At 40.8% G+C, this 26274-nt stretch overlaps 1 protein-coding gene across 13 annotated transcripts in view; it reads right to left on the minus strand.

Moving 5' to 3' along the window:
- FMNL2 (formin like 2) overlaps positions 1-26274 on the minus strand; it is a 238118-nt gene that overhangs the window by 43478 nt on the left and 168366 nt on the right. For all 13 annotated transcript variants that reach the window (XM_060776951.2, XM_060776997.2, XM_060776987.2 and 10 more), the window contains 4 exons: positions 17766-17874; positions 15908-15984; positions 15387-15480; positions 4453-4527 (listed from right to left, as the gene is read on the minus strand). In XM_060776951.2, the coding sequence (XP_060632934.1) occupies positions 4453-4527; positions 15387-15480; positions 15908-15984; positions 17766-17874 (355 nt within the window). The remainder of the gene's footprint in view (positions 1-4452; positions 4528-15386; positions 15481-15907; positions 15985-17765; positions 17875-26274) is intronic.

Raw genomic sequence — 26274 nt, forward strand, 5'->3', positions numbered from 1 at the left:
TTTTGCGGTTGAACGTTTACCATCTGTATTTACCATCTACCGAAGTGTATTGTTCCCATCCATGTGGTCCCCCACCCTCCTATGTATACTGTCTCTGATACTATTGACTGGTGGAAGAAGCAGGGGAGGAAGTGGGCTGGAGCCTGTGAAGAACAATGAGGAAGGGAGGGGGGACAAAGAAGACCAAAGTAATTGGCAAGAAAAAACGCCAACATTTCAAACATCTGATGAAATAGAGATTAAGACCCTGGTCAGGAACTGCGGCATGGAGGAGGGGAGGTGTTCCACTAGCCGAGGGGCCCCCATAGAGGTCGTGGTGGGAAGGAGGAGATGCGGGAAAAGGAAACCTCAAATTCGGCCAAATTCGGACCACTTATCCAAAACATTAACAATTCCAACTCGGTCTCCTAAGGTAAATTGGTGTAACCAGGTGAGCGGACCCTCTGGACTGAAGGTGGTGCTGTTGAACGCCAGATCTGTCAACGGAAAAACGACCTGGATCCAGGACCTAATCCTGGACGAGCGGGCAGATCTGGCGTGCATCACGGAGACCTGGTTGGATGAAGCTGGAGGAGTAAATCTGACCCAGCTTTGTCCTCCGGGCTTCTCCGTGCAGCACCAACTGAGATCCGGAGGGCGGGGAGGCGGGGTCGCAGTGGTCTATAGAGATTCCATCCATCTGACCAGGTGCCCCATCCCGCAGACCGCAAATTTTGAAAGCGTCTACCTGAGGATGGGTGACCGGGACAGACTAGGGATTCTGTTAGTGTACCGTCCACCTCGCTGCACTACAGTCTCCCTACTTGAGCTAGCGGGGGTGGTCTCGAGCCTGGCGTTGAAGTCTCAACATCTCCTTGTGCTGGGAGACTTCAACATCCATGCCGAGGCGACCCTCACAGGTGCGGCTCAGGACTTCATGTCTGCCATGGCAACCATGGGGCTGTCCCAACAAATATCTGGCCCCACCCACTGTGCTGGACACACATTGGATTTGGTTTTCTGCCAGGGATGGGAACAGGGTGGCGGGGTGGAGGAGCTGTCCATCTCTCCGTTGCCATGGACCGACCACTTCCTGATCAGATTTAGGCTCACTGCGCCCCCTAACCTCTGCAAAGGTGGAGGACCTATTAAGATGGTCCGCCCCAGGAGGCTGATGGATCCGAATGGATTCCTGACGGCTCATGGGGATTTTCCCGCCACCTCGGTAGGTGACCATGTCGAAGCCTTGGTGGCTCTCTGGAATGGGGAGATGGCCAGGGCTATTGACATGATTGCTCCGGAACGTCCCCTCTCAAGTAGCCGAGCTAAACCAGCCCCTTGGTTTACTGAGGAGCTGGCAGTGATGAAGCGAAGGAAGAGGGAACTAGAGAGCGTGTGGCGTTCGGATCTGAGCGAGTCAAACCGAGCACGGTTTGTGTCCTTTCTTAGGGCATATGCCGCGGCAATAAAGGCCGCAAAGAAAACTTTCTTTGCGGCCACTATTGCGTCTGCAAAGAACCGTCCGGCGGAGTTGTTTCGGATTGTCAGAGGTCTTTTAACTCCCACCACTGCAGGTGGGAGCCCTGACAATTCGGTCGCGCGCTGTGAAGCATTTGCTCGGTTCTTTGCAGACAAAGTCGCCTTGATCCGTTCTGGGCTGGACGCCGCGTTAGATGCAGACTCCGAGAATGTAACAAGAGCACCTGCTTGTCCTATTTTGATGGATTCTTTTCAGTTTGTGAAACCCGAGGATGTGGACAAGATACTTGGAGGAATGAGGCCCACCACGTCCATCCTAGACCCCTGCCCATCCTGGCTTCTGAGGGAGGCCAGAGGGGGATTGGCTGAGTGGGTAACAGTGGTGGTGAATGCCTCCCTTCGGGAAGGCAAGATTCCAGCGAGCCTAAAACAGGCTATCATAAAGCCGCTGTTGAAGAAGCCATCACTGGACCCCACTAAATTAGACAACTTTCGGCCTGTTTCCAATCTCCCCTTCTTGGGCAAAGTCATGGAAAGCGTGGTGGCCTCACAACTCCAGGTATTCTTGAGAGACACGGATTATCTGGATCCGGCACAGTCTGGTTTCAGACCGGGGCATGGTACCGAGACGGTCTTGGTCGCCTTAGTGGATGATCTGCGCCGGGAGCTAGACAGGGAGAGTGTGTCCCTGTTGGTGCTCCTGGACCTCTCAGCGGCCTTCGATACCGTCGACCACGGTATCCTTCTGGGGCGCCTTGCGGAAATGGGTCTTGGGGGCACTGCTCTGCAGTGGCTCCAGTCATTTCTGGAGGGCCGCACCCAGAAGGTGTTATTGGGGGACTCCTGTTCCACACCATAACCTTTGACTTGTGGGGTGCCACAGGGTTCCATACTGTCCCCCATGCTGTTTAATATCTACATGAAGCCGCTGGGTGAGATCATCCGGAGTTTCGGGGTGCGGTGTCATCTGTACGCAGATGATGTCCAACTCTGTCACTCCTTCCCACCTGCTACTAAGGAGGCTGTCGAGGTCCTGAACCGGTGCCTGGCCGCTGTAACGGTCTGGATGAGGGCGAACAAACTGAAACTAAATCCAGACAAGACAGAGGTACTCCTGGTCAGTCGCAAGGCCGAACGGGGTATAGGGTTACAGCCTGTGCTGGACGGGGTCGCACTCCCCTTGAAGGCGCAGGTTCGCAGTTTGGGTGTTACCCTGGACTCATCGTTGAGCCTGGACCCCCAGGTTTCAGCGGTGACCAGGGGAGCATTTGCACAGCTCAGGCTCGTGCGCCAGCTGCGCCCGTATCTCGGGAAGTCTGACTTGGCCACGGTGGTACACGCTCTTGTCACATCCCGCCTGGACTACTGCAATGCTCTCTACGTGGGGCTGCCCTTGAAGACGGCCCGGAAGCTTCAGCTGGTTCAGCGCGCGGCAGCCATGTTACTAACTGGAGCGGGTGGCAGGGAGCACACAACGCCCTTGTTGTCCCAGCTCCACTGGCTGCCGATTTGCTACCGGACCCAATTCAAGGTGCTGGTTTTGGCCTACAAAGCCCTAAACGGTTCCGGCCCAAAATACCTTTCCGACCGCATCTTGGCCTACGAGCCCACGAGGACCTTGAGATCGTCTGGGGAGGCCCTTCTCTCGATCCCGCCTGCCTCACAGGCACGGCTGGTGGGGACGAGGGAGAGGGCCTTCTCGGTGGTGGCCCCCCGGCTGTGGAACACTCTCCCTGCACACATCAGACAGGCGCCTTCCCTCATGTCCTTTCGAAAAAGCCTTAAGACATGGCTGTTCGAGAGGGCATTTAATTAAGTGCTAAACAATACGGTAATGAGAACTGGAATGGAACAAGGAATATGAGACTGGCTATGATTCCACTAAGAGACAAAGCGGATTTTTAGTGTAGTCTGTAATTGTTGTATAGTTTATATGTTGTTGAAACTGGCTTTTTTGTAATTGTCTTTTATGTGTACTGTACACCGCCATGAGTCGCCCTTATGGGCTGAGAATGGCGGTTAATAAGTGCATCAAATAAATAAATAAATAAATAAAAGGAAGTGGGATCACCTTGAGGTATCCTACCCTGGCTTCCTTAAAAAAGCCCTCCCTTCTCTCTTGATTTGGAGGCGCCTGAAAGGAAAACTGATGCCTTGTTTAGAATGCCTCCCCTCCCCCACGCTTCAATTCCACCTCTACATCAAGATAAAAGAGAGGGCTTGAGAAACCCTGCTTCCTGTGATCCTTTTCCTTTTAGTGGCTGCCTCCCTCCCCGCATTCCATGTATAACCAAAAGAAACTGAAAGCAGACAGTTTTTGACAGCCGCTGTTGTTACAACCAGGGGGGAAAGACAGCAGAGCCCATGCCGTTACAGGCGTCAGAACCAGCCGAAGAACAATTTTGAAAACAGATCCATGCACAAGCCTACTTGCTATGATCATGGTATAATTTAACACAAGTTGCTACAATGGTCATCAGCCTTGCTTGCTTTGTAGCAAGCAACCATATTTAGGAAACTATGCTATTCCTTGTGAGAATGAGAATATAGGACAAAAAAGAAGTCAGAAGTTTGCTCACAGGAAAATCTTGCTTTTCAGAAGAAAAATAAAAATTGCAGATAGGGGAGTCATAAATTATTCAAAATAAAGATGAACTTTTCTTGTTTACTTGTGTGTTCTCTTAACTGGATAAAAATGCTGTAGTTGTGGGCATCACTCCGAATAGGTTCTCCAGGGCTCCAAGTTGAAGGAAGAGCAATCTTTTAAGAGTAAGTGAAATCAGTCCTTTGGAAGCTACTTTTTGGACTTGAACATTCAGAAATGCAAGTCACTAAATATATTGACTGGAGCATTCTGTGACTTGCAGACAAAAAGAATTTTCCCTCAAGCTCAGAGTATAATACTTATTTACAAAAAAGTCTTTAAAATGATCAAATGCAGCATGTGGATACTAAAAAAGAGACAGTCCTAGTCATACAGTAATTGACACTTACCATGAAATCTATATTGTTATCTTCATTTCGAAAATGTTCCATTAGCTTCTCAAAGCGCTGTTTTTCTCCACAAACCTAGAAAAGAGTCATGGATAAATTATTTTCAAAGATTCTGTTGCAACATAAAAAAGTAGAAAGGGAAAAAGAGAAAAATGTGGGAACATTTTAAGAACTAATTGATTTTTATTCTAGCATGTACTTTTTTTGAATACAACTCCACTTTTTTCAATGCAGTATGTTTGTTTTTCATCTTTAAGTCCTTTCTGACTTATGGTACCTTATCATGGGACTTTCTTAGCAATATTTGTTTAGTTTGCTTTCTTCTAAAGCTGAGAGAGCGTGGCTTGTCAGTTGTACCAAAATCTTTCAGTGGGTTTCTGTGGCTGAGCAGGGAAGCAGAGCAGGGATGCAGTATAAAGTGATTACTTGTATTATGCACCTGGACACTAGAGGCAGTAATAAAAGATGATTGAGCAACGAAGCACATAAAATTACTGGGAACTTTGCACTGGGCAGCCTCTTTGAGTTGCATGTCTATGGCAAGGAATCTTTCTCATTTTGCAAAGGTCCTAGTCATGCTAAAGGCCAATATGGTAGACTCTCAACAAATCACAAAGATCACTAGGTGACCATAGGTCAGTTAAGAGTTATTACCCTAGAGTTGATCCATTTTGCAAAGATGGAATTTAGGTTGTACTTGATACTACATCTACTGCCTTCTAGCAAGTGGCTTGGGATAGGTTTTAATTTACATTCAGCAACTGCATCAAGCATATAAATTTGCAGAACAGAAAAGCTTTCCATTGTCAACTGTGATGCTTCAAAAAAATCCCAGCTGGAAATCCACATTTATTGGAACACACACAAGGTCAAAAAAGGGCACGGCTGAATAGTGCTCACAACTGTTAGCTATGTTTATAAGAAAAGATAAAGAACTGTCATCTGGAAATGTTGCAGCGACAGTCACAATGTTTAAAATTTTCTTCTCATTATAATAGCATCATTGGCTTGACATAGGAAAAGCTGTCTGAAAGGGAAATGGAAAATATAAGCCAGAAGTACATTCAGAGCAGATGGCTAACATAAGTATAGGAAAACAAAAGAGGAAAATAGCAAAAAAGGACCTAAGGACTGGGGATATGATAGCTTGAAAGAGGAAAACAATTTCAAGCATTATTTGTCATCAAGAGTAAGGATACCCAATCTACAGACATGTGTTTTACATCTTCCACCTCAGCACTATTTCAAACCGATCAACTTGTATACATGAGTAATGGTAAGCATCCCAAATGTGAAATACTTTTATTTCAAATTTGGCACCCAATGCCACATTACATAGCATGTGAGCCTGAATTTGAGTGTTAGTGTACATATTTCGAAGAAAAGAGAACTAGAGTCACAGATGAAATCTGTTTACTAAAATTGTACATGCCAATGTAAACATGTATATATAGAGAGAAATGGATTCACACAAAAGTATGGTTTAGCTTCTAGTGGGCAACACTTTTTCTTTCATGAAAGAAGAGGCATAGCTTTCCCTTTCAGTTGTAGTTATTCACTGTACTTGAACCCAGACAAACTATACTTCAGAGTGACCTGTCAATGTGAAGCATGGTGAACTACTCTGTCTTAGTTTCCTAAACACACCTGTAACACTAGTCATGTCTGGATGAAATGAAAAACCATGGTTTGCTGCAGATGCATGCAAAGCCTTCCTTCCTCTTTGTCAAGGACATTGCAGAAGGGTGAAAAACGACATTGTCACTGCACTGCGCCCAATACTGTCACTATGCCTTACTACTTGCGGTTTTGTGATAATACTCACCATATCTTACTAGGAAAACAGCCAGATTTTGGACCAATAATTTCTCATTCTAAGCTACACTGGGATCCTATTGAACATTTGTAGTTTTCTGCAAATTCTGCAAACCACATAGAATCAAAAACTATTCATAAATTCAAAGGCATTCTTCCCCTGGATCCTGGGACAAAACAATTTTTAATAGGGAATCATTTTGTTACTATTCAGTCCTATGTAGTTGACTGATGAGAATTAACCATAAATAGACATCAGACTGGAACTCTGGACTTTAATTTGGATTTGGGCTTGGTGCTGTTTTAATGTTTCAATTTTTTATGTTTTATTTTTTAACGTTGCAGTCTTGTTGTTCACCTAATTGTCAATTTGTTTTGTAATGTGATTGATGATATTGTCGGCATCTAGTGGCTGCCATTTGTAAGTCCCCCTTGGGGGATGAGAAGGATGGGATAGAAATGTTTGAAATAAATAAATAAATAAATAAATATGCGAGGAAGAGCTTGAAAAAAGTGACTTCCACAGACAATATAGCTGGGGAAGTTTTTGTTATTAACTGCCATCAAGTAAACTTCAACTTATGGCAACCCCACAAATGACATACCTCCTCCACAGACCTTGCTGTTTAAGGCCCATGGCTTCTTGGTTGAGTTTATCTATCTGTAATGTAATGTTCCTCTTTTTCTCCAGCCCCCCATTTTTCTGAGCATTGCCTTCTCATGATATGTCCAAAGTATGACAGTCTCAGTTTAGTTATCTTGGCTTCTAGGGAGAGTTAAGGCTTGATTTGCTCTAGGACCCATTTATCTCAAAAACTATGGTTTGCAATCTTTGCTTCAAAATAGAGTCACCTTGAACTAGACGTTGAATATTAGAAAACACTATGAAAATAATTTGTACTCTATATATCAACAAATGACTTGAAGGCAGGTTCACACACATACACATACTTAGTAAGCTCAAGGACATCATGCCTGAGCTGTTGAGGCAAAAATTTTGCACTTATTTTGCCAGCTGAAAAATACAATTATGGTTTGTTTGGGGGTTTGGGGGGGGGGGTGTTCTTAAGTAAAGTCCAGATGTAGAGGAAAAATATCTATAATACAAACTGAGCTGCTGAGTCTTCAAGCTTAAGCTAAAGGTTTTAAATTTCCAGCCCCTTCCAGAATATTTTACTTCCTTTGTGTCTAGCAAATTCCCACCTCACCCCCAGATCCATTCCCTTCCTAGCGAAGGAAACATGCCTTCCTGGGCACTGTTGCTGGATAGAAACCCCTCTGCCATCCTACAGCATGTTGCAACTAACTTGAGGCCATGGTAGTGCTGACTAGAGGTGTACCTGGAACATCTTCTAGCAATGGAGTTCTGCTCCCTACCATGCTTCCTCTTGACTCTGGATCTGGGGAGTTGGAAGGAGGAGTTAGAAGCTACCACTTTTATCTTGCAAAGTGCTACAGACAAGCTGTAAATTTGGAGCCAGGAAACCAGCTGAGACACTTCCTACTCACTTTCTGCTGCTTCAGAGCTGGAAAGGATGGTGATCACTCAACACAATTATAATAATGCCAAATGGAATACTCAGAGTGTATACTGGATGCAGCATGGGATTCGGAGAGTGGAAATTCACATTCAAATCCCAGTTCAGATAATGAAACTCACTAGCCAAATTTCAGCAAAAATGTCCATTAAAGGACCCATGTCTATCCTGTTGTTCATTTACACTGATTTTTAGTTTTATTCCTCCCATAATCCTAAATATACTATCTGCAAGAAAGAGTTCTCTAAAGTCTACAAATGTACTTTCAATGTGGGTTCTAGTTTGGATCACTAAGCACAATCCGTGCATATCAGTATGTCAGGTCATGAACTCAATCGAATAAAACAATGGTACGTTTATGCTGTACCATTATAATTTTATAATAAAATAACTATGGTCCTGTCCAAAGTTCAAGGAAAGTTGTTCTTCTGGACACTTCCTCTACAAGACACATATGAGGGTTGGTATACAGCTGCCAAAAATAACAGGTGAAGTGATAAAGTCCAATGCAGATGGGCTTTATATATTAGAGAGGAAACATCTCAGGATGTAGGGGGAAATAAAGGTTTGGGAAGTACTTTGCTGTGGTTGTTAAACGTCTGCATTATCACTTGAAAGTAACAGAATGATCTCTTGCAGTAAAAGTTCTTCAAAGGTCTTTAAAATACATTTCTACTGGACGATAATCTCATTGGTTACATATACAAAGAGAGAATAAAAATGGAAGCATGTTCCATCAGGATTGAGTTCAATAATCCTTCTCATAAGTACATTCAAATGAAAATGAAAATAAATCTGTCAAGATTACAAATTATTTGTGGTTTCTTAATTCAGGAAGGGACTGTAAAAAGTACTAATGATAACATAATGATATTCAATTAATTCAATGGCGATAATAAAAATCTCATAACCATTCTGTTTCCATTCACAATCCTTAGATTTCTGTCAGCACATACAGTTTTCTTATGTTTTCATAAGCTAAATCCAGACACATTCCTTTAAAAAAAATTATGGGGATAGAGCCTTGTGGGCTTATTGACCACATGGAAGGATCTGAATAGTCATATCTCAACATGGTGTTTGAAGCTAGTTTGATATCCAAGGATGCTTCAAAGCTCTTAACCACGGTTTTGTAATCATATTTCATTGAAGACTTCCTTCAATTTCTTTTTATGCTATGCATAAAAAACATGGAGCAAAAGCATGGCTTGACAACACAAGCTCAAGCCTAGTTAAAATGCAGAGTAATAAAGAGGTTTGAAAAAATAAATGATATACAATCTGACTTATCCATGTTTCCTGAGAAATAAGATCTATGAGGCCAAAGGTAAGCATGATTGGTTGTTGTTATTGTTGTTGTTGTTGGGGGCGGGGTTCCTACTCCTTAATCCTGATATGGGTAAATCCAGACAATAGGAGGAAATATTGAAGGGGACCCAAGAATTAATGCAAACGACACGTGCATCAATATAACAATTATAACCACTTAAAAATGCTCTCTCTACCGAGGACCACATCAGCCTTATGGTTGCTTTTAATGAGCTGGTTGTAATTGTAAGACTTTATAAATATAACCACTGTATATTGCCCTGGCATTGAAAGCCTTGTGGGCTATATAAACCGACATGGCAGACTGTTTGACATGTGTGCTCTAAAGGAAGAGTGCATAAAATCTCAGCTTGATCTTTACTAATAAGTTGTACTCTATGATACATCAATAACTCTTTCAGCCTGTATGGTTTCATCTTCCTCCCTTCCCCTAATCCCAACCCTAATCCCCTAAACAACAACAGCAGCAACAACAAAAACTGTGCATGTACACACACAGGCACATCACTCTTCCTAATCCCAATTTGTTTGATTATAGTAAGTCCATCCGATCGAAGCAACAGGAAGTTCCACGAGGAAATGGGAGTCTGCCACAAAGTTTTGTCCAAATATGCAACTCTAACCAAATGAGCAACATTTATGTTCATTTCAGTTTTTGCTGGGAGTGTATGGAGGAGGACACAGAAATTATCCACACCACCAGGCCATCAATCTACATGTGCTTCCTCCCAACATGATACATCTGCCATATGAAGACTGTCTCAGTGACAACTGTAAAAAGCTGACCAGCCCTGGGACTGAATGTTTATACTGAACATTGAGGGCTACTAAAACGCAGAATTAATTTCACAGAGGGGGGAAAGTATGAACTGGAAAATCAAGAAACGTCAGAAATATGTTCTAATTTTTAAAAAGCTTGAGTGTTCAAACATTAACGTGACTCTCCTCTAAACATTTTCTTTCTTTCTTGGTCTCACCATGCCAAGGTCACAATGAATGCTTTTTTTCTTCTTAGCACAATGGCCTAGTGTGATCAACCAATTTCACTCCAGGACAGTACTATTTTGAGGCGGATATTTCTCAGAGACTGCCATTACATTCTTACAAGCCACTTAAGGAACAAAAGATCAATTTTCTTGCAAGATTCTGGTTAAGTAAAGGGTTGTTTAATGTTACGTACACTGGAAATACTTTCAGTTTTCTTCTTTAAAAAAAACTCAAGAGGTCTGCATCATCTGCAGTTTATGGCCCAAGGCAAAGACTATTGGCTCATGTCTTCCAACACATCCTGCAGTGACTTATAAAATTAAGTAGCTGCAACATCCAATAAGAATAAAGCTGGTGTCTTGTTTGCAATAAATTTCTATCTTCAGTTACAATACATAAAATTGAATCTCTAATAAGTTTTTGTAAGAGTCTAGGGTTAAATAGTGAGCCAGAGGGAAGGGTAATAAAAAAAAGAATCAGTTGGAGTTGATTTGCCAAACTATTGAACTTCAAGTACACTCCATATTTTAAAAATCCTTTAAAGAAGTTCCAATGCAGACCAAAGTTCAGGTTGTACAATTCTAGATTTACTTGATCATAGAATAATTGAGTTGGAAGAGACCTTGTGGGCCAACCAAGAAGCAGGAAAATCACATTCAAAGCACCCCTGACAGATGGTCATCCAACCTCTGCTTGAAAGCCTCTAAAGAAGGAGCCTCCACAACACTCTGGGGCAGAGAGTTACACTGCTGAACTGCTCTCACAGTCAGGAAGTTCAGGTGTAATCTTCTTTTCTGTAGTCTGAAGCCATTACTTCATTGCATCCTAGTCTCCAGGGTGGCAGAAAACAAGCCTGCTCCCTCCTCCCTATGACTTCCCTTCACTTCCACTCATGTCTCCTCTCAGCTTTCTCTTCTGCAGGCTAAACATGACCAGCTCTTTAAGTTGTTCCTCATAGGGCTTGTTCTATATTCATCTCAGTGGAATTTTCTTCCAAATGAGCTACAGCAACTGCACTCACTAATCCATGGGTTCAGTTTCTGTAGCTTTGGTTACCCATAATCAATTGGGGACTGAAAATATTATTGGTATAGGGTTCAGTACTATCTGTAGTTTCAGACATTGGGGGAGGGAGAGCTACTGTCCTTAGAACTGGATTTTCATATTTTAAAGCGGGGGTATGACTGCCCTTTAATGGCACTAAGGGTCATTAAGGTTTGTTTTAAGTGTAGCTTGATTTTAAAGTTAAAGCACCTCACAAGGCCACCAATATTTTATCTGAATTTGGCACTTGGTCCAGCGTCTATGCACCCCACCCCAACCACCCAATCAATGTCTATCTCCCTGCAGACATGCTTTGGAGAAACAGCAATACGAAAAGAGGGGGGAAATAGATTTTGGCAGGAAATCCGATTAGAGTACAGGCAGTCTCCAAGTTACAGACATCCAACTAGTTAAAAATGGGGGTGGGACAACAGGAAGTGAGATAAATCTACCCCTAGGAAAGGACATTATCTCCTGAAATAGTTATCCTGGGGAAAATGTGTCTCCACTGAAGCTTTATCACCAATCCATGTTTTCACAAGCCATTTTTTCAAAATCCAATTATTACTGGGACAGAAAGTGGGGTGCAACCTTCCGAACAGGGGCACAGATAGCCAAATACCACAGGGGTGTTGTTGGAACATCTAACCATTTAGATGCAGAGGCTTCAATTGAATCTGTAAATCCAATTGCTCAGGCTGTGTGGAAGCTTACACACATGGTGCTGTTTGTGCACAGCCTTCCTTGCTCAGATATTCTTGCTTAATAATTGAATTAGAAAGAGTGGGGCCATCAGAGCAGATACCCTCCCCTTTCTACATACAGAACCATATTCCCCACGAAAAGCTTGGTAAGGTCTACTTGTGAGGTCATGGTTTTTTAAAAAAAAATCACTGAAAAACATCAAAGCAAAAGCTAATGTCTCTGGACTATTTTATTGCACAAGAGATGGTCAATAAAGTTCCCAATCCCAGGTTCACAGCAGTTGTGCAGATGCAAGCAACTAAAGAGTTTCTATAGAAAGCATCAGCCAATGAAACTATTTTGAAGGTAAATGCAATATATTTATAATCCTCCCATCCCAGACTGTTTTAGAGGCAGGATTAAACTAGATTATACTACTGGAACAAATTCAAAATGTCTGTCTGATTTCCTGCCCTATTTAGCAACTCATAAATAAAAAGTTAATGGCCTTCATATCATCATTTTTAAGGAACTGAAAAGTAGCTTTCTATTGACACATAATGGTCAAACATTATATGGGAGATATGTATAATAAAACACAGAACAAGAAACCATCTCTTTTTGAAGGCAACTTGCTTTGGAGCTCTTCTGAGCCAAGAGTTGATTCTATAAATTGCCACAGATTAAATAACGTTTTCTTATAAGATCTTGCCTCTCTTGCTGAACATTACATTTTCTCATCTTATTTTTTCCTGGTAAAATATGTTGTTTTCAACCTGTTCCAGCTATTGCTTCAATTGTGACCTTCTGAGCTACTACTGATTGATTGCAATATGGTCAAAAAAGTGCCACAAACTGAACAATGCCTATCACATTAGGTAGAAAGTAACAAGTTACTACCCATGCCTTTGTCAGTTTATATACATGCAAAACATTACTATTTATTCTCTAGAGCAGGCCCTCAAAATAGTATTTTATTCTACCTGCTAACATTTCCAACTACAAATCATGTTGGCTGGGAATGATGGAAGTTGTTCACCAAGATCAGTGGAAAGGTGACCCACTTGCCCCTACTTAAGGGCGTGAAAAAAACTACATGAAGAGTTCTCCTTGCTCAAAACTACATCTCACATTGCACCAATATCCTTTTTTTTAAAAAGAAAAGAAAAAACCTATTTCACAGCTCTGCTTATCTCCAGTAAGAATGCCCACACAACTCTGTGTTTCCCTACAGCCCATTTCATTATGCCTGAAGCAGATGCCACACTAATCACTTTGAATTCTCTTCTTCCCTCTCCAAGTGGTATGTTTCCACAAAAGGGGTTCATGGCAAGGGCACACTTTGGATCATAGGAACAAGCTTTCCCCAGTTCTGGCACCTAACTGTGTAAAACCAGCAAATACAAGACTGGAGGATTCCTTTCCTCCTCTCCCAGAACTCCATCATCCTTAGAAATATTATATACAGACATAAAAAAAATCACCATTATGAAAAATTCATTTTCTGGCTTTCAGAAGCTCTTTCAGTTGTAATTAAAGAAAAGTAAAAGCTGAATGTGGAAAGCAAAAGCACCACAATGCCAACCAACCCCCCCCCCCCCCAAAAAAAACCATAAACAAAATCCTAATACTAATTTTTTTAAGGTCACAAGCTCGTCTATCCCTAGCAACAAGTGTATCATTGTTGTTGTTTTTTATCTGCGTCCATAGATCCTGGCTCTCTAATGTGCTATGGTTCCAAAAGGAATACATTTCTTATCTACTTACTGCTTAACCTTAGCAAGAATAAATTTCAGTGTATAATGAAGCTATTGTCAAGGCTGGTTTATGGAAGTATGGTACAGGTCAGAACAAACCAAGCCTTTTCAATAATTTCCTAATGAGATCAGTGCAAGTCTTTCTGTTTCAAATAAATCCAAGCAAGGAAACGTAGTAAACAAGCTGCTGGTGACTGTTGGATTTCATGTCAGTGGGGCAGTGAACCAGCTCCTGGTTTTAGTCTGTACTTTAAAGATAAGACCCAAGATGCTGAATGAGGTATGCTGTGGCATTGAGCACCTTTAATAGTTAATTTAAAGATCAGGATGAAACCCAGTGTGGCATAATTATAGTACTATCATTCCACTTTAAATACTATAGGTGTACCTTATGAAATCCTAGGGTTTGTAGTTTGGTCAGAGACATCAGAGAAATTCTCTGGTTGAGTGCTGAACATTTCTGTTACTGTTGTTGTTGCTCTTGTGTACCTTCAAGTTGTTTCTGACCTATGGTGACTCTAAGCCAAACCTATTCAGAGTTTTCTTGGCAATGTTTGTTCAGAAGAGGTTTGCCACTGCCTCTGAGGCTGGGATAGTTTGACCAAGGTCACCTAGAGAGTTCATGGCTAAGCCAGGATTTGAGTCCTGAGTCATAGCCCAAAGTCCATAAATGCGCCTCCCTAATCTGCCAATCCCAAGATTCCACAGGATGTTGATATAGCCATTAAAGTAGAATCACAGTGGCATAATTCAGGAGTGTGACAGGCCCCCAAGTCATTCTGCTCATATACAATATTACATATTCTTTTGTCTGCCCATCTCTCTCTTTCTCGCTCTTATACACATAGACACTATCTATCTCTTTGACACACAGTGAAACATGCCACACTTCCTGGTTCACATGCACCCTCAAAATATTAAGCAAAATCTGAAAGGATCTGCCACAGGGTATGTCCTCAGGCAAAAAAACTCCACCTGGCCACTTGTACCATGTATGAGCACACACCATTCCCTTTTTGGCAAGGAGGCATTTTTAGATGCTCTTCCAACAAATGGTTGAAACTTAGCTCTGGTTTTAATTTGGTCATAAGCAAAATTTGACCCATGGGCTGTAAGCAGTGCCCAAAATTTCCCTCAGGTCTAAAACAGCCAGGAGGGCCAAACACATGACAAAATTGCCCACATAATCCCAGAGGGCATGGGGATTATTTTAAATTTACTTATGAAAGAGTTTAAACCTCTGAGAAAATTGAAAATAGGGAGCAGAAGAAAAAAGGATAAACCACCACCTGCCTGTTTCACTGACATGAATCATTCCACTGATATGAGGAACAAATTGGACATGACACATTTTTCTGACATTTTAAAATTTTGTGTCTAGATTCAGGATGCACTGGAGCCAAGTAGAATGACAAACACAATACAGTGTATGGTATCAAGGCAGGGCCAACCTTACCACTAGATAGCGTGTGACTGTCACTTCAGATAGGAGGTTTTAGATATCATGAAAGGCCAACACATTGTGAGCTGGCAGGGATGTGTAGTCATACTTGCCAGATCCTGAGTAACAAAACAATATGGCTCACTCTTGAGAAACCCTGAATCAGATGAGAAAAGGTGCCATTTCTTGCTCTAACCATGCAGTAAAATGTCTTGGGCTGGTCTTGGTAGAGAACTCTCAGGCTCATGAAATAAAGATTAATCCGCAAACTTCCAATGGCCTTATCCAGCAAAGCTATGCAAGGCATATGTTCTTCTCTGATTAAACAGAATAACCTACCTCTTTAAAATGATCAAAGGCAGACAAAATGATTTCATGTCCTCCTCTCACGAGACAAACTGCTGCCAACAGTTCCAAGACCAGAGCCTTTGTTCTGCGCAAAGAAAGGGGAAGAAAAATCAATTAGAAAAATATGATGAGTCAGTTTTTGCAAGATGGATGCGATGACATCTGAAAGTAGTATTTTTAATGTTCCACACAGCTTCCAAAGGCTGTCTCTCCCATAGCTTCAAGCAAGATGCGGCAAATGCTCAATTGCCCCTTGAAGTCCCAGTCATGAAAACTTTCTGTATTTTTTTTTCAAAAAACCCCTAATTTGTAGACTATATAGTCACTACAAAACCATTTCTTGACCTGCATGGGTCTACCAAAGTGATCACAAGTTTAGATGAAAGAAAACCAGTCAAAAAATGAAATTCACAAGGGACTGAGTACATGTAAATGACAGGTTGCTTGCAGAGCAGCTTTAAAGAAAAAAAAAATCTCCATGCAAGAATTTCTAAGACAGAAGAGGCTTTTACCTGGGGTTCTTGTTGTTCAGGCTTAGTGCAATTTCATTAACAGCATTGAGGTGCGACATGACCATATTGAATCCATACTAAAGTAGAAATTGGAAATAAAGTACAGCATTTGAAATATATTCTTATCATTTTAAAGTGTATAAAATGGATAAATCTGGGCAATCCTACCCATTATATGCTAGTAAACACAGATTTGCTACGGAATACAGTTGAAACTGTTCATTACCAGTTTCTAGCCAATGCTTCTATATAGATAAACTTCCAAATACATTTTCTTTTTCATTGGATGAGCTTCTCCCTTGTCCAATAGGAGACTGAACTGTGCACAGAATATATAGTCTTTGACCAGATCTAGAATTCTTCACAGCTCAACTGGCATTGTGGTTAAATAAATGATTTAAACCAGTCATACCAATTTTTGCACGCTAGAAGCTGGGTAAAACAAAGTAGCTGTGCAAACAAATATTCTTGGTTCAGGAAACAAATTTCAATCTTTTTAAATGTCTGTATCCATCCTCTTTTTTGTATTCTACTCCTTTAATCCTCGTTACCATTATTGCATGTAAACAAAAGCATCTAAGTAAACATTCTTTAAAGAAGGGCTTTTTCTTCCCCAAACTCCTTTTGGAATTGTGCTATTCTGGTAAGTCTATGCAATCTTAACAGCAACATTGGCTGCCACACTCCTGGTCTGTGACTGTAACAATAAAATTCAATTCAACATTGGCTGCCTAAATCTAGTTGTTAATCTCAACTAGAAAAGAGCCACTAAATCAAAAGGAACTTGATTGTAAGTTCCATTAGTGTATATCAAAGTAGTAGGATCTAGGGACAGGATTTAGGTCACTGTAATCAAAAGCAATTCCAGACTTTGGTTGTTTCTCACTCTATGACAGGTATGGGCAAACTAAGGCCCGGAGACTGGATGTGGCCCCCTGGGTGATTATCTCAGGCCCTCCTCATTTTCCTTGTCCTTTTGGCATAAGGATGTGGCCCATCACATCCTTGTGCCAAAAAGACAAGGGAGGAAAGCATGCAGCAGCTGAAAGCCCTTTGGAGCACTTTCAGTCATCACTTGTTTTGCCCTCCTCCTGGCATAATGCCAAGAGAACAGCCCAAGGATCGAGGGAAGTGGATCAAGAGGAGGATTGGGAGAGAGCACTGGGGCAGTCGCTGCATGTCTTGTCTTTCTCTCAGCATAAGGATGGGGTGAGCCATCCTATCCTTATGCCGGGAGGACAACTTATGCCCAGGCACAGCCCGGCCCCATACCTGTGCCCACCCTCTCCTCGGCCCAACCCACCCCACCCAGCATGGGAAAGGCTCCCCTCCCTTCTGGCCCGGCCCTCCTGCCTGACTCACGATGTGGCCCGAAGGCAAAAAAGTTTGCCCATGCCTGCTCTATAACCTACTGAAATAGCCATCAGGGATAGTCTTTATGTTTCAAATAATCTAAGACTCCTTCTCATACTGCTATTTTTATTTTTCATCCTTCCTCCATAACATCAAATAGTGAGACTATAATAAGCCCAGGGAATTGTTGTGGACATCTTAAACTCCTCTATACCATCAAGACTGCTTCCTGATTGATTGGGTTTATCTAATTTCATTATATCCAGTTTCAAATACAATCTGTATAATCACTACTGTGTGACCCAAATAGTTTTGTTCTGGTGCATTGAATATTATGATCAAATATGATGATAAATATTAATCTAGATGATTGAGCCATCTCCAATTTTATTTGACAATCCTTGGATAGTTTTCGCTTTAATGAAGCAAGGAAGATCATTATGGCAAGCAGCACATTCCCTCTCAATAGAAATATGCATCAGATCAAATAACTGAAGTTAGATACCTGGTAATTCATGATGGCACGCAAACACATAATGCAGACATGAACGTCATCCTTTTTACTCACTAATCTTGAATTTTTAAGTGTTCTTCTGCTTGGTAAAGTGTTGTACCTGAAATGGAAAGGAGAATCCCATGAGTTCTTGGATATTTGTAAAAACCGAATAGACCTGATATTTCTCTCTTCTGCAATCACCTGTAAAGATATGCAAGTAGCTTTATTATTGATTCCAGGTAACAATAACCACACATAATAGTTGCTTTAAAATGCTTAGTTTCATGTTATCTCAAACATATTAACAAAGTAAACGTCCTGTGAGATGGCAACTCTGTGGAGTGGGTAATATGTTACAGTATGACCCCCATATCTGTGAGTGATACATTCCAAGATCTCCTGTGGATACCTGAAACCGCACCGAAAACTGTATATTTTGCTTATGTTTGGGCTGGAATCATACCACAGAATAGCACCAGAGAACCATATGAGAAATTCTTAAGGCATTACTTTGTGAATCAGTTAAGAATTCCCAGTGTTTTCGTATCCGCTAAGTATCGACTCTGCTGCCTTTTTGAAGGTGTAATGTGACAGATAACATTATGAAAACAGCTTTCTCTGCAGGAGCAAGTGAAGATGGAGAGATGTGAGCTTAACAGCTGTTTACACAGTACTTATAACATGTGCCTGTCAGGTCTTGGCATTCCATCAATGTCCAAAGAAATCAGTCAAGCACAGCTGTGCTACTTACACCCTAGCAAATCCACACATTCCTCTGGAATAAGTTCTCTATCTTTCTTTTCCCAAGAGTAATTAATCTGAAGACTACATACAGTGAGAAAATCAAAGAACATATGTCCCTATTCTCTGATGTATAGTATTTTGTATCTTCCACCATATAACTGCTGTGCATCAGTACAATACTGATTTCATTATAAGTATTTTCAACTTCTCAATAGTAATTTCTTTGAGATCAAATTTATGCTCACAGTGAAATCCCATAGTGAAATCTTCTTTGCAGTGCAGAATTTCGAAGTGCAGCTTTGGGATCTTGTACTGAAATTCTCCTCTATGAGTAGCAGAAAGAAAATTTATTGACCCTTTCTTCATGAACTATGAGGGTTATCCGGAAAATAAGGTTACAAGATTTTTTTAATACAAAGAATGAATATTATTTACATAAAACTTACATGGTTTGGAACATAGGTATTACATTATTTTTCCACATAATCACCATTCAGTTCAATACATTTTGTTATCCGTGGGATGAGTTTAGGATGCCTGTGTCATAGAAGTTTCCCTCCACCTTTTTCATTTCATTTTTCAGTCAGTTCATCACTTCGATTTTCACCTCCTCTTCGTCAAAAAAGCATCCCATGATGTTTGTTTTGGATGGTTCTGCAAAGTTTCTTCATAGTCTTACAATATATTCCGTACCCATTTTGTCACATGCTGTCGTGACATTACATCCTCTCTATAAACTGAAATGATTTCGTGCTGAATTGAAGTGGCGCTTATGCCCTTTGCATTTAGGTAGCATATTACAGCACGAACTTCGCACTTGGAGGGAAATGGGATGAGGACGCTCATCTCTAACCTTCACCACAACGCCAGTCGATGAGCTACTGATGACTGGCACTGCTTGATCGCTTCTGCTGGCTTCATGCTACACAGCAGTGATACCAACTTCCCCTGAGAAAATTCTCCATGAGAGCGACGTGCCTTGTAACCTTACATTTCGGATAACCCTCGTACATCATGAAAAGATCCCCCCCCCCCCAAAAAAAATCTTGCATTAGTGCAAATTAATTCCTTCATCAAGAAAATATAAATTTGGTGATATGAAAAAATTGAACAGGAATGCTCTCGTTTTGAGCAATTTTATCATGTATTTTGCACAACATATTTTTATTTTCTTCATGCAATGTAAGTTCACCTGCATCCACTTGGCCTCTTGTTCATGAGACCCCTTTGAGTTTCTGTTTTTTAATTCCCTCATACATAATGAAACACTTATCTTTGAAGCCATAAAACTACAAACATGATGTTTAAAAGTCACAAAGCGAAGTTTTTAAAAAGAGAATGTTCTCTTTAAATTCTGTGCCTGTCAATAGAGCCACTGACTTTTCTGTACACAGAAAGAATACACCATCACTTCATAAGGCAGCTACATGTCACAGGATTAGACTATTATATATTATCTCCTGCTTATTCTCTTGTATTTCTTTTCACTCAATATATGATACTCATTTCTACCCCACCCCACCCCCACCCCCACCCCCCAGTGTTGGTAGAGAATTAGAAACTCCTTCCAACGATCCTCTTGAATTAATAACTTCTCTGAGATAATACATAGCATAAATTCCCAGCCGCCACCGCCAGCTGCCCTACAACCGTATGGATCCGGTCCAACTTTTTCCAAGGTCTTCCACTTTCTTAGTTATATAATAACCACAGAAAACCGGTTTTACTAGGCACGTTATGACAACACTGTACTTTAAAAAGATGTCAGACAAAAACCAAGGCAGCATAGCTCATTATTCCACATATATTAGGGAAATATACTTTATTGGCATGCTTTATCTTCAATATCATTTTAATATGTGGATATTAATGCTCCTAGATTAAGCGTTTTTTTAATAGTCTGGTCCTTCTTATTGCCAAAGAAAACATCTAAGCACTTTAAACCTAGCCAAATAAAATCAAATTATTCGAAAATTGTTTTAGCTGTTATTTTTAATGACCACTTTACAAAATCATCTAGTGTAACTTAACCAAGCAGGAAATAAGTCTTATTGAAGTATAAGAGGGCAAAATATAGTGGCCTGACTACAAACATCATTATGTCTACATTTAAAATGAACCCTTTACTTACCAACAAAAGTAAGTATAAATGGGGACACCTATTACTTTTAATGCATAAAAGAATCCAAATTTCAGTATTACTCATTTGCTTTAAACGAAGAGCCCTGCCTACTCTTTTGGGCAGGTACTCTCATGTGTTTCTGAAGTCAATATGACAGCATCATTGCACCGTCTGGATTAAGTATGTGTTCAAATCCACCAAAGGCAGCTGCTGGAACAAACCAGCATGTTATGGAAAAAATGCATGCCCTTTGTTTAGCACTGAATCTAAAACTCTGGGGGAAGCCCCCCACATTTGGGAACACACCTGCATCACTGTTCATTGACCATAGCTGAAATGGAACACTGACACTTTCCCAGCAAGGGATTTGGCATTTTCATCCAACCTTGGTCTCAGTTTCTAATGGGAATCACTAAATCAAGGCACTGTTTGACTTAAATGTATGATAAATAGAAATTGCAAGCAACTGATCTCTCCCTATGGCACAGAATAAATCACCATGACCAAATTATTTCTATTGCACAAACACTGTGAAGTAGGAGACCTCTGTGTACATTCATGAGAACACATACCTGAGACACACTGAAAGCTGATATACCATCTTATGCTATATAACAAGGCCTTGCAGAGATTAGTTCCTTACTACTCACACATGCCACAACACTTATAGTATTAAAATAAACACACTATTTCAGATCTAATGTTAACCATGTGCGTTACTTTATATAGCAGTGTGGGAAAGCTTTTTAAAAACCTGATATATTGAAAACCAAATATTGACGTAGCTATCGATTTTGATTAACTGACCTATTCTTCTACATACTGCTTTAAATGGAACCAGGAATAGTGATCTCTCCCCTACAATGTTGTAAAAGAACATAAAAAGTGGGAAACAATAGTCTCAGAACAGCTCTAAGACACACCATAACCGCTGCATGTTGGGGTTTACATACATTGGGATACACATCCTCAAGCTTTTCTGAGGAACTTCAGCTGTGATTTTACATCAACTATTAGCTATGAAGCATCTTCCAGCCAGAGTGCCCTTTTCCCATATCTACTTTTGGACTGGCAGCTGCTGCAGGCAACAGGGAGCCCACTCTCCTGTTGATTGGACATCAGCTAACTGCCATTACCACCACCTCCCAACAAGCAAATCAGAAGAAGGATATATGCCAAAGGTCCCCATGTCACCAGAAAACATCAGTCAACTGCTTCCTATATAACCCAGTTTAAACCTTCCTGAACAGGTTTATGAGTCTCTTAGAAAAAAAATGCTTCTACCAACTGCTGTGTGGAGCAAACCATCACTTGCTGGAAGTCCATCTTCATTAAATTACAGAGGAGCCCAAGAAGTCCTTTCTTAAATTTGTTCCAACTGTCTTTCCAGATGTCCCATACGATGCACTTACTACTTGACAAATTTGTAAAACTGAGCCTCAAAAATCTAAAGACTGGTAATATCCTGTTTCGGGACCAAACATAATGGTATTGTCTGTCAAAATTGCAATGCACAGCAAAGTGCATTATCTGGCATACAAGAGTACTATGCAAAATGGTAATATGCATTCAAGAAAAGGTTACTTTGGGCCATGGAGGTGCAACGGGTTAAATCATTGAGCTGCTGAACTTGCTAACCTGAAGGTTTGCAGTTTGAATCTGTGAGACAGCTCCTGTCAACCTTGCAGTTTGAAAACATGCAAATGTGAGTAGATCGATAGGTACCAACTTGGCGGGAAAGTAAAAGTAATGCCAGCTACGTGATCAAGAGGTGTCTACAGAGAATGCAGGCTCCTCACCTTGGAAATGGAGATGGGTACCTCCCCCAGAGCAAGATATGAGCACCATCTCCAGAGCCGGAGATGAAAGGGGAAGCCTTTGCCTTTGCTTCATTGTGTGTTTCAAAGGCACTGAGTGTTTGCCCATGTCTGTATACATGCTAGAATCCACTATGAGTCCCCTTGGGGACATAGGGCGGAATACAAATATAGTATTATTATTATGTTTTTATTATGAATTGCAGGGCCAAATTATTATTCAGAGCACCTACCAGGGACCAAACAATGCCCAGAAATGCTTTAAAATGATGCCAGCAAAATAAAACAGGAAGAGACTAGACATCTATTTTCAGTTTTGACTGGGTAGGAGTGGCTTCCACCCTCTTAATGCATCCATCTCGGGGACAGAGGAGCCCAAAATTACAGGACAGTGCCCAGAATTAAATAATTCTACATCCAACTTCAGAGAACTCCGCTTTGTAGGAACCTCCTTCCCCTCTCACACTGTCCAGCTTTGGAGAGACAGATGTCATCAGTGAAAGAAGGAAACAGGAAACCTTCTATAAACTTCTTTTAAGTTAATGCATCCAAAAAAAAAACAACATCTTTACATCAAGTAAAATTCCTTGAATGTCAATGGCTATCTATCTGAGAAACAAGTGTATGCTGTTTCCTCCAGATTGTGGGTAAAATCCACAATGCAAAGAAAGATTTTAAAAGGAGTAGAAAATGAAATTTTTCTCTTAATTAAATAAATTCTTCTTTCTTGTGCCAAACTGGTTGAGTTCCAATGTCAAGGACTACTGACGGCCTCCTCATGTAGTTATTTATATACCTATTTGTTTAAGGTCTATAAGAAATAAGAGTTGAAACACACATGCTCTTTCTCCTTTTTATCTTCTAAGTGGCATTTCAGGATCAGCCAAGAACATTTGCTTAAAGGAGCTCTTGGGATGGTCCACAGTCAAATAAAAAGAAAGTGAAATCCTTTAAACTGTTTTCTTTCTACTTCTTGCTACCAAACGTTTGTTAGGACAAAGAAAGCTCTTAAATGTGTTACTGGTTTTCATTTTGTTCTTGCTAGAGGTCAAAGATGACATCTCTGATAGCATGTTTATTCTAATAATTAATATCACATGTTTTCTTTTCGGCCCCATCCAATTCCCTTTTCTTCCTCTCCTTCAAAGGCAAGCAATAAAAAAGCCGATAGCTGCTTTCAGCTATAAAAAGCTTTGTTGAAAAAGACCATGTGTATATTCCTATGGCTTTGAAAATCTTTTTACCTACTGAATATGAGCTGAAGAGTGCCCAGTTCATATCTTACCATAGCCATAAACCACTGCTTGTTTGTTTTATTAAATGTCTCCTCACATAGATAATAAAAATACTTACAATAAAATTGTTTTTTTTTAAAAACTTTTTTTTTGTTTCTAACTTGTAGTAAATTTATCCTGGGTTTATCTTGGAAAGATTTGTTTGCAGAGGGTTTGCCAGTGTCTTCCTCTGAGGCTGAAAGATTGTGAAGTGCCCAAAATTATTCAATAACAACCTGCGTCTTCTCTCTATTTTCAGGTGCAGGCAAAATGGAGTCCCATGGAGACCATCCCGCAATGCACAGCCACTTCCGGTAGCTGCCTGTGTGAATCCGTTTTGCCAGTGCCTGAAAATGGATAGAAGACTTGGAGAACACAGGGAGGAAATGGGGAAACAATGGGAAGAGCTGTGGAATAAGAGGCCGTTCCAGAAGTTGGGGGAAAACGGTAGGGAACAAAGGAGGATGGTTCCCTCTGCTTTCCCTCTGCCCATCTTATGGGATCCAATGTTTAATGACTGAGCAGTGATTTGAACCCTGGTCTTCAGAGATTGCAGTTCAACATTTAGACCACTACAATCTAACACTCAGACCACTGGCCCTCTCAGGCCCCTTCCACATAGCTGAATAAAACCCCACATTTTCTGCTTTGAACTGGGATATATGGCAGTGTGGACTCAGATAACTCAGTTAAAGGCAGATTTTGTTGGATTTTCTGCTTTGATATTCTGGGTTATAAGGGCTGTGTGGAAGGACCCTTAGATAGATTTTCTACGATTTTGGTGTCAGGTATGTGCCTCCCATCTATTCAAACAGGATCAATATACAGCCTTCACTGTACATTTGTATGTGTTGTCATGATTTCACAGCAATCCTTGACAATAGAGATTTTAAAGGGAGAGCACTCCTCTTTCATTACAGCCAATGAAACACAAAACACACCTTTCTCTCTTTTTATGTGAAATAAAATATATGGGTAGGGCCCAGGATTAGACTTAGTTAGAGTATGGATCTGGCTTTTTGTTGTTGTTGAACCCAAAAACCAAAACTGAACTCAGCTTATTTTCAGCTAAAGATTACTCTGTCAAGATTACTCTGGTTTTTTTTTATTTATTTCAGCAGCCTAACAGGTGGAAATAGTTCATTACTATATGGAAACAGGAATCTGTGACAATCTACTGCAAATTAATAGTTATCTATAAGAAGAGATAGATCCACCTTTTTTCAACACCTGCTCCATATGGATGAAACAGTAGTCATGGATTAGCCTAGAAAGTACTAGAGACGTTCCCCACCATATATTTGTAAATGACCCTTCAATTTGCCTGTTGACTTCATAGGTATTTTTACGGCAATGAATACTCAGAGGTGATATTTAGGGACCTGGTGGTGTCACATGGGAAACTACCTTATGATGTCATTAAGCATGATACAGTAAGCATCAACCCCAAATGTTCTGGGCATATAATTCAAACAAAAAACACAAGCCCAAAAATTAGGCAAAGTAGAGAAAGAAGAGGGTGAATTCTCTAGAGCAGAGATCCTCAAACTTTTTCAAGAGAGCGGCAGGTCACAGTCCCTCAAACTGTTGGAGGGCGCAATTATAATTTGAAAAAAAACCATGAATGAATTCCTATGCACACTGCACATCTTATTTGTAATGCAGAAAACACTTAAAAACAATACAATAATTAAAATGAAGAACAATTTTAACAAATATAAGCTTATTAGTATTTCAATGGGAAGTGTGGATCTGCTTTTGGCTGATAAGATAGGGTTGTTGTTGTTGTGGTGTGCTTTCAAGTTGTTTCAGACTTAGGTTGACCCTGAGTGAGGGCCGATTAAATGACCTTGGAGGGCCGTATCTGGCCCTTGGGCCTGAGTTTGAGGAGCCCTGCTCTGGAGTCTCTAGACCAGGCATGGACTTCAGCTCCCACAATTCTTAACAGCTGGTATGTTGGCTGGGATTTCAGGGAGTTGAGTCCAAAACACTTGGAGAGCCGAAGTTTGCCCATGCCTACTCTAGCTGTCTACAGTAGCCATTCCATAACTCTTTGCAACAACAGGAGTCATCCACACATGTTTTTAGTGCTCTTCCTTTTTTGAGGCCCAGAGAACAAGAGGACAGACCCTGAGATCTGAAAATCCTATCACTACAGGGGTAAGTGGACTGCAACTCCAATCAACCCTTGTTAGCACACCACAAAAACTACTATGACCCCAACAGAAAAAAAATCCCAGTCAGTATCAGCACATATAAATCCATATTCTTGTTCTTTTTCCCTAACAGACATGCCATTAAATATATTTGCTCTTTAAGTAACAAAACAAGATGAAAGGCTTTCAAACAATACAGAATCATAAAGATAATAGTAGTTGTTATGAATATTTGAAGATCATTGTAACTTAAACACAGAAATAATTTGAGATTCTACAGAAGCAGCTCCTGGCATATTTGATTCACTGTTTTTCATATGTGCATAAGTACAAATAGAGATGAGACAGAACTGCTGGGGGAAATGGAAAATCAGATGTGCTACATATGAAACAAATAATAAAGCA

The sequence above is a fragment of the Anolis sagrei genome, chromosome 1, assembly GCF_037176765.1.
Source record: "Anolis sagrei isolate rAnoSag1 chromosome 1, rAnoSag1.mat, whole genome shotgun sequence".
Lineage (NCBI taxonomy): Eukaryota > Metazoa > Chordata > Lepidosauria > Squamata > Dactyloidae > Anolis > Anolis sagrei.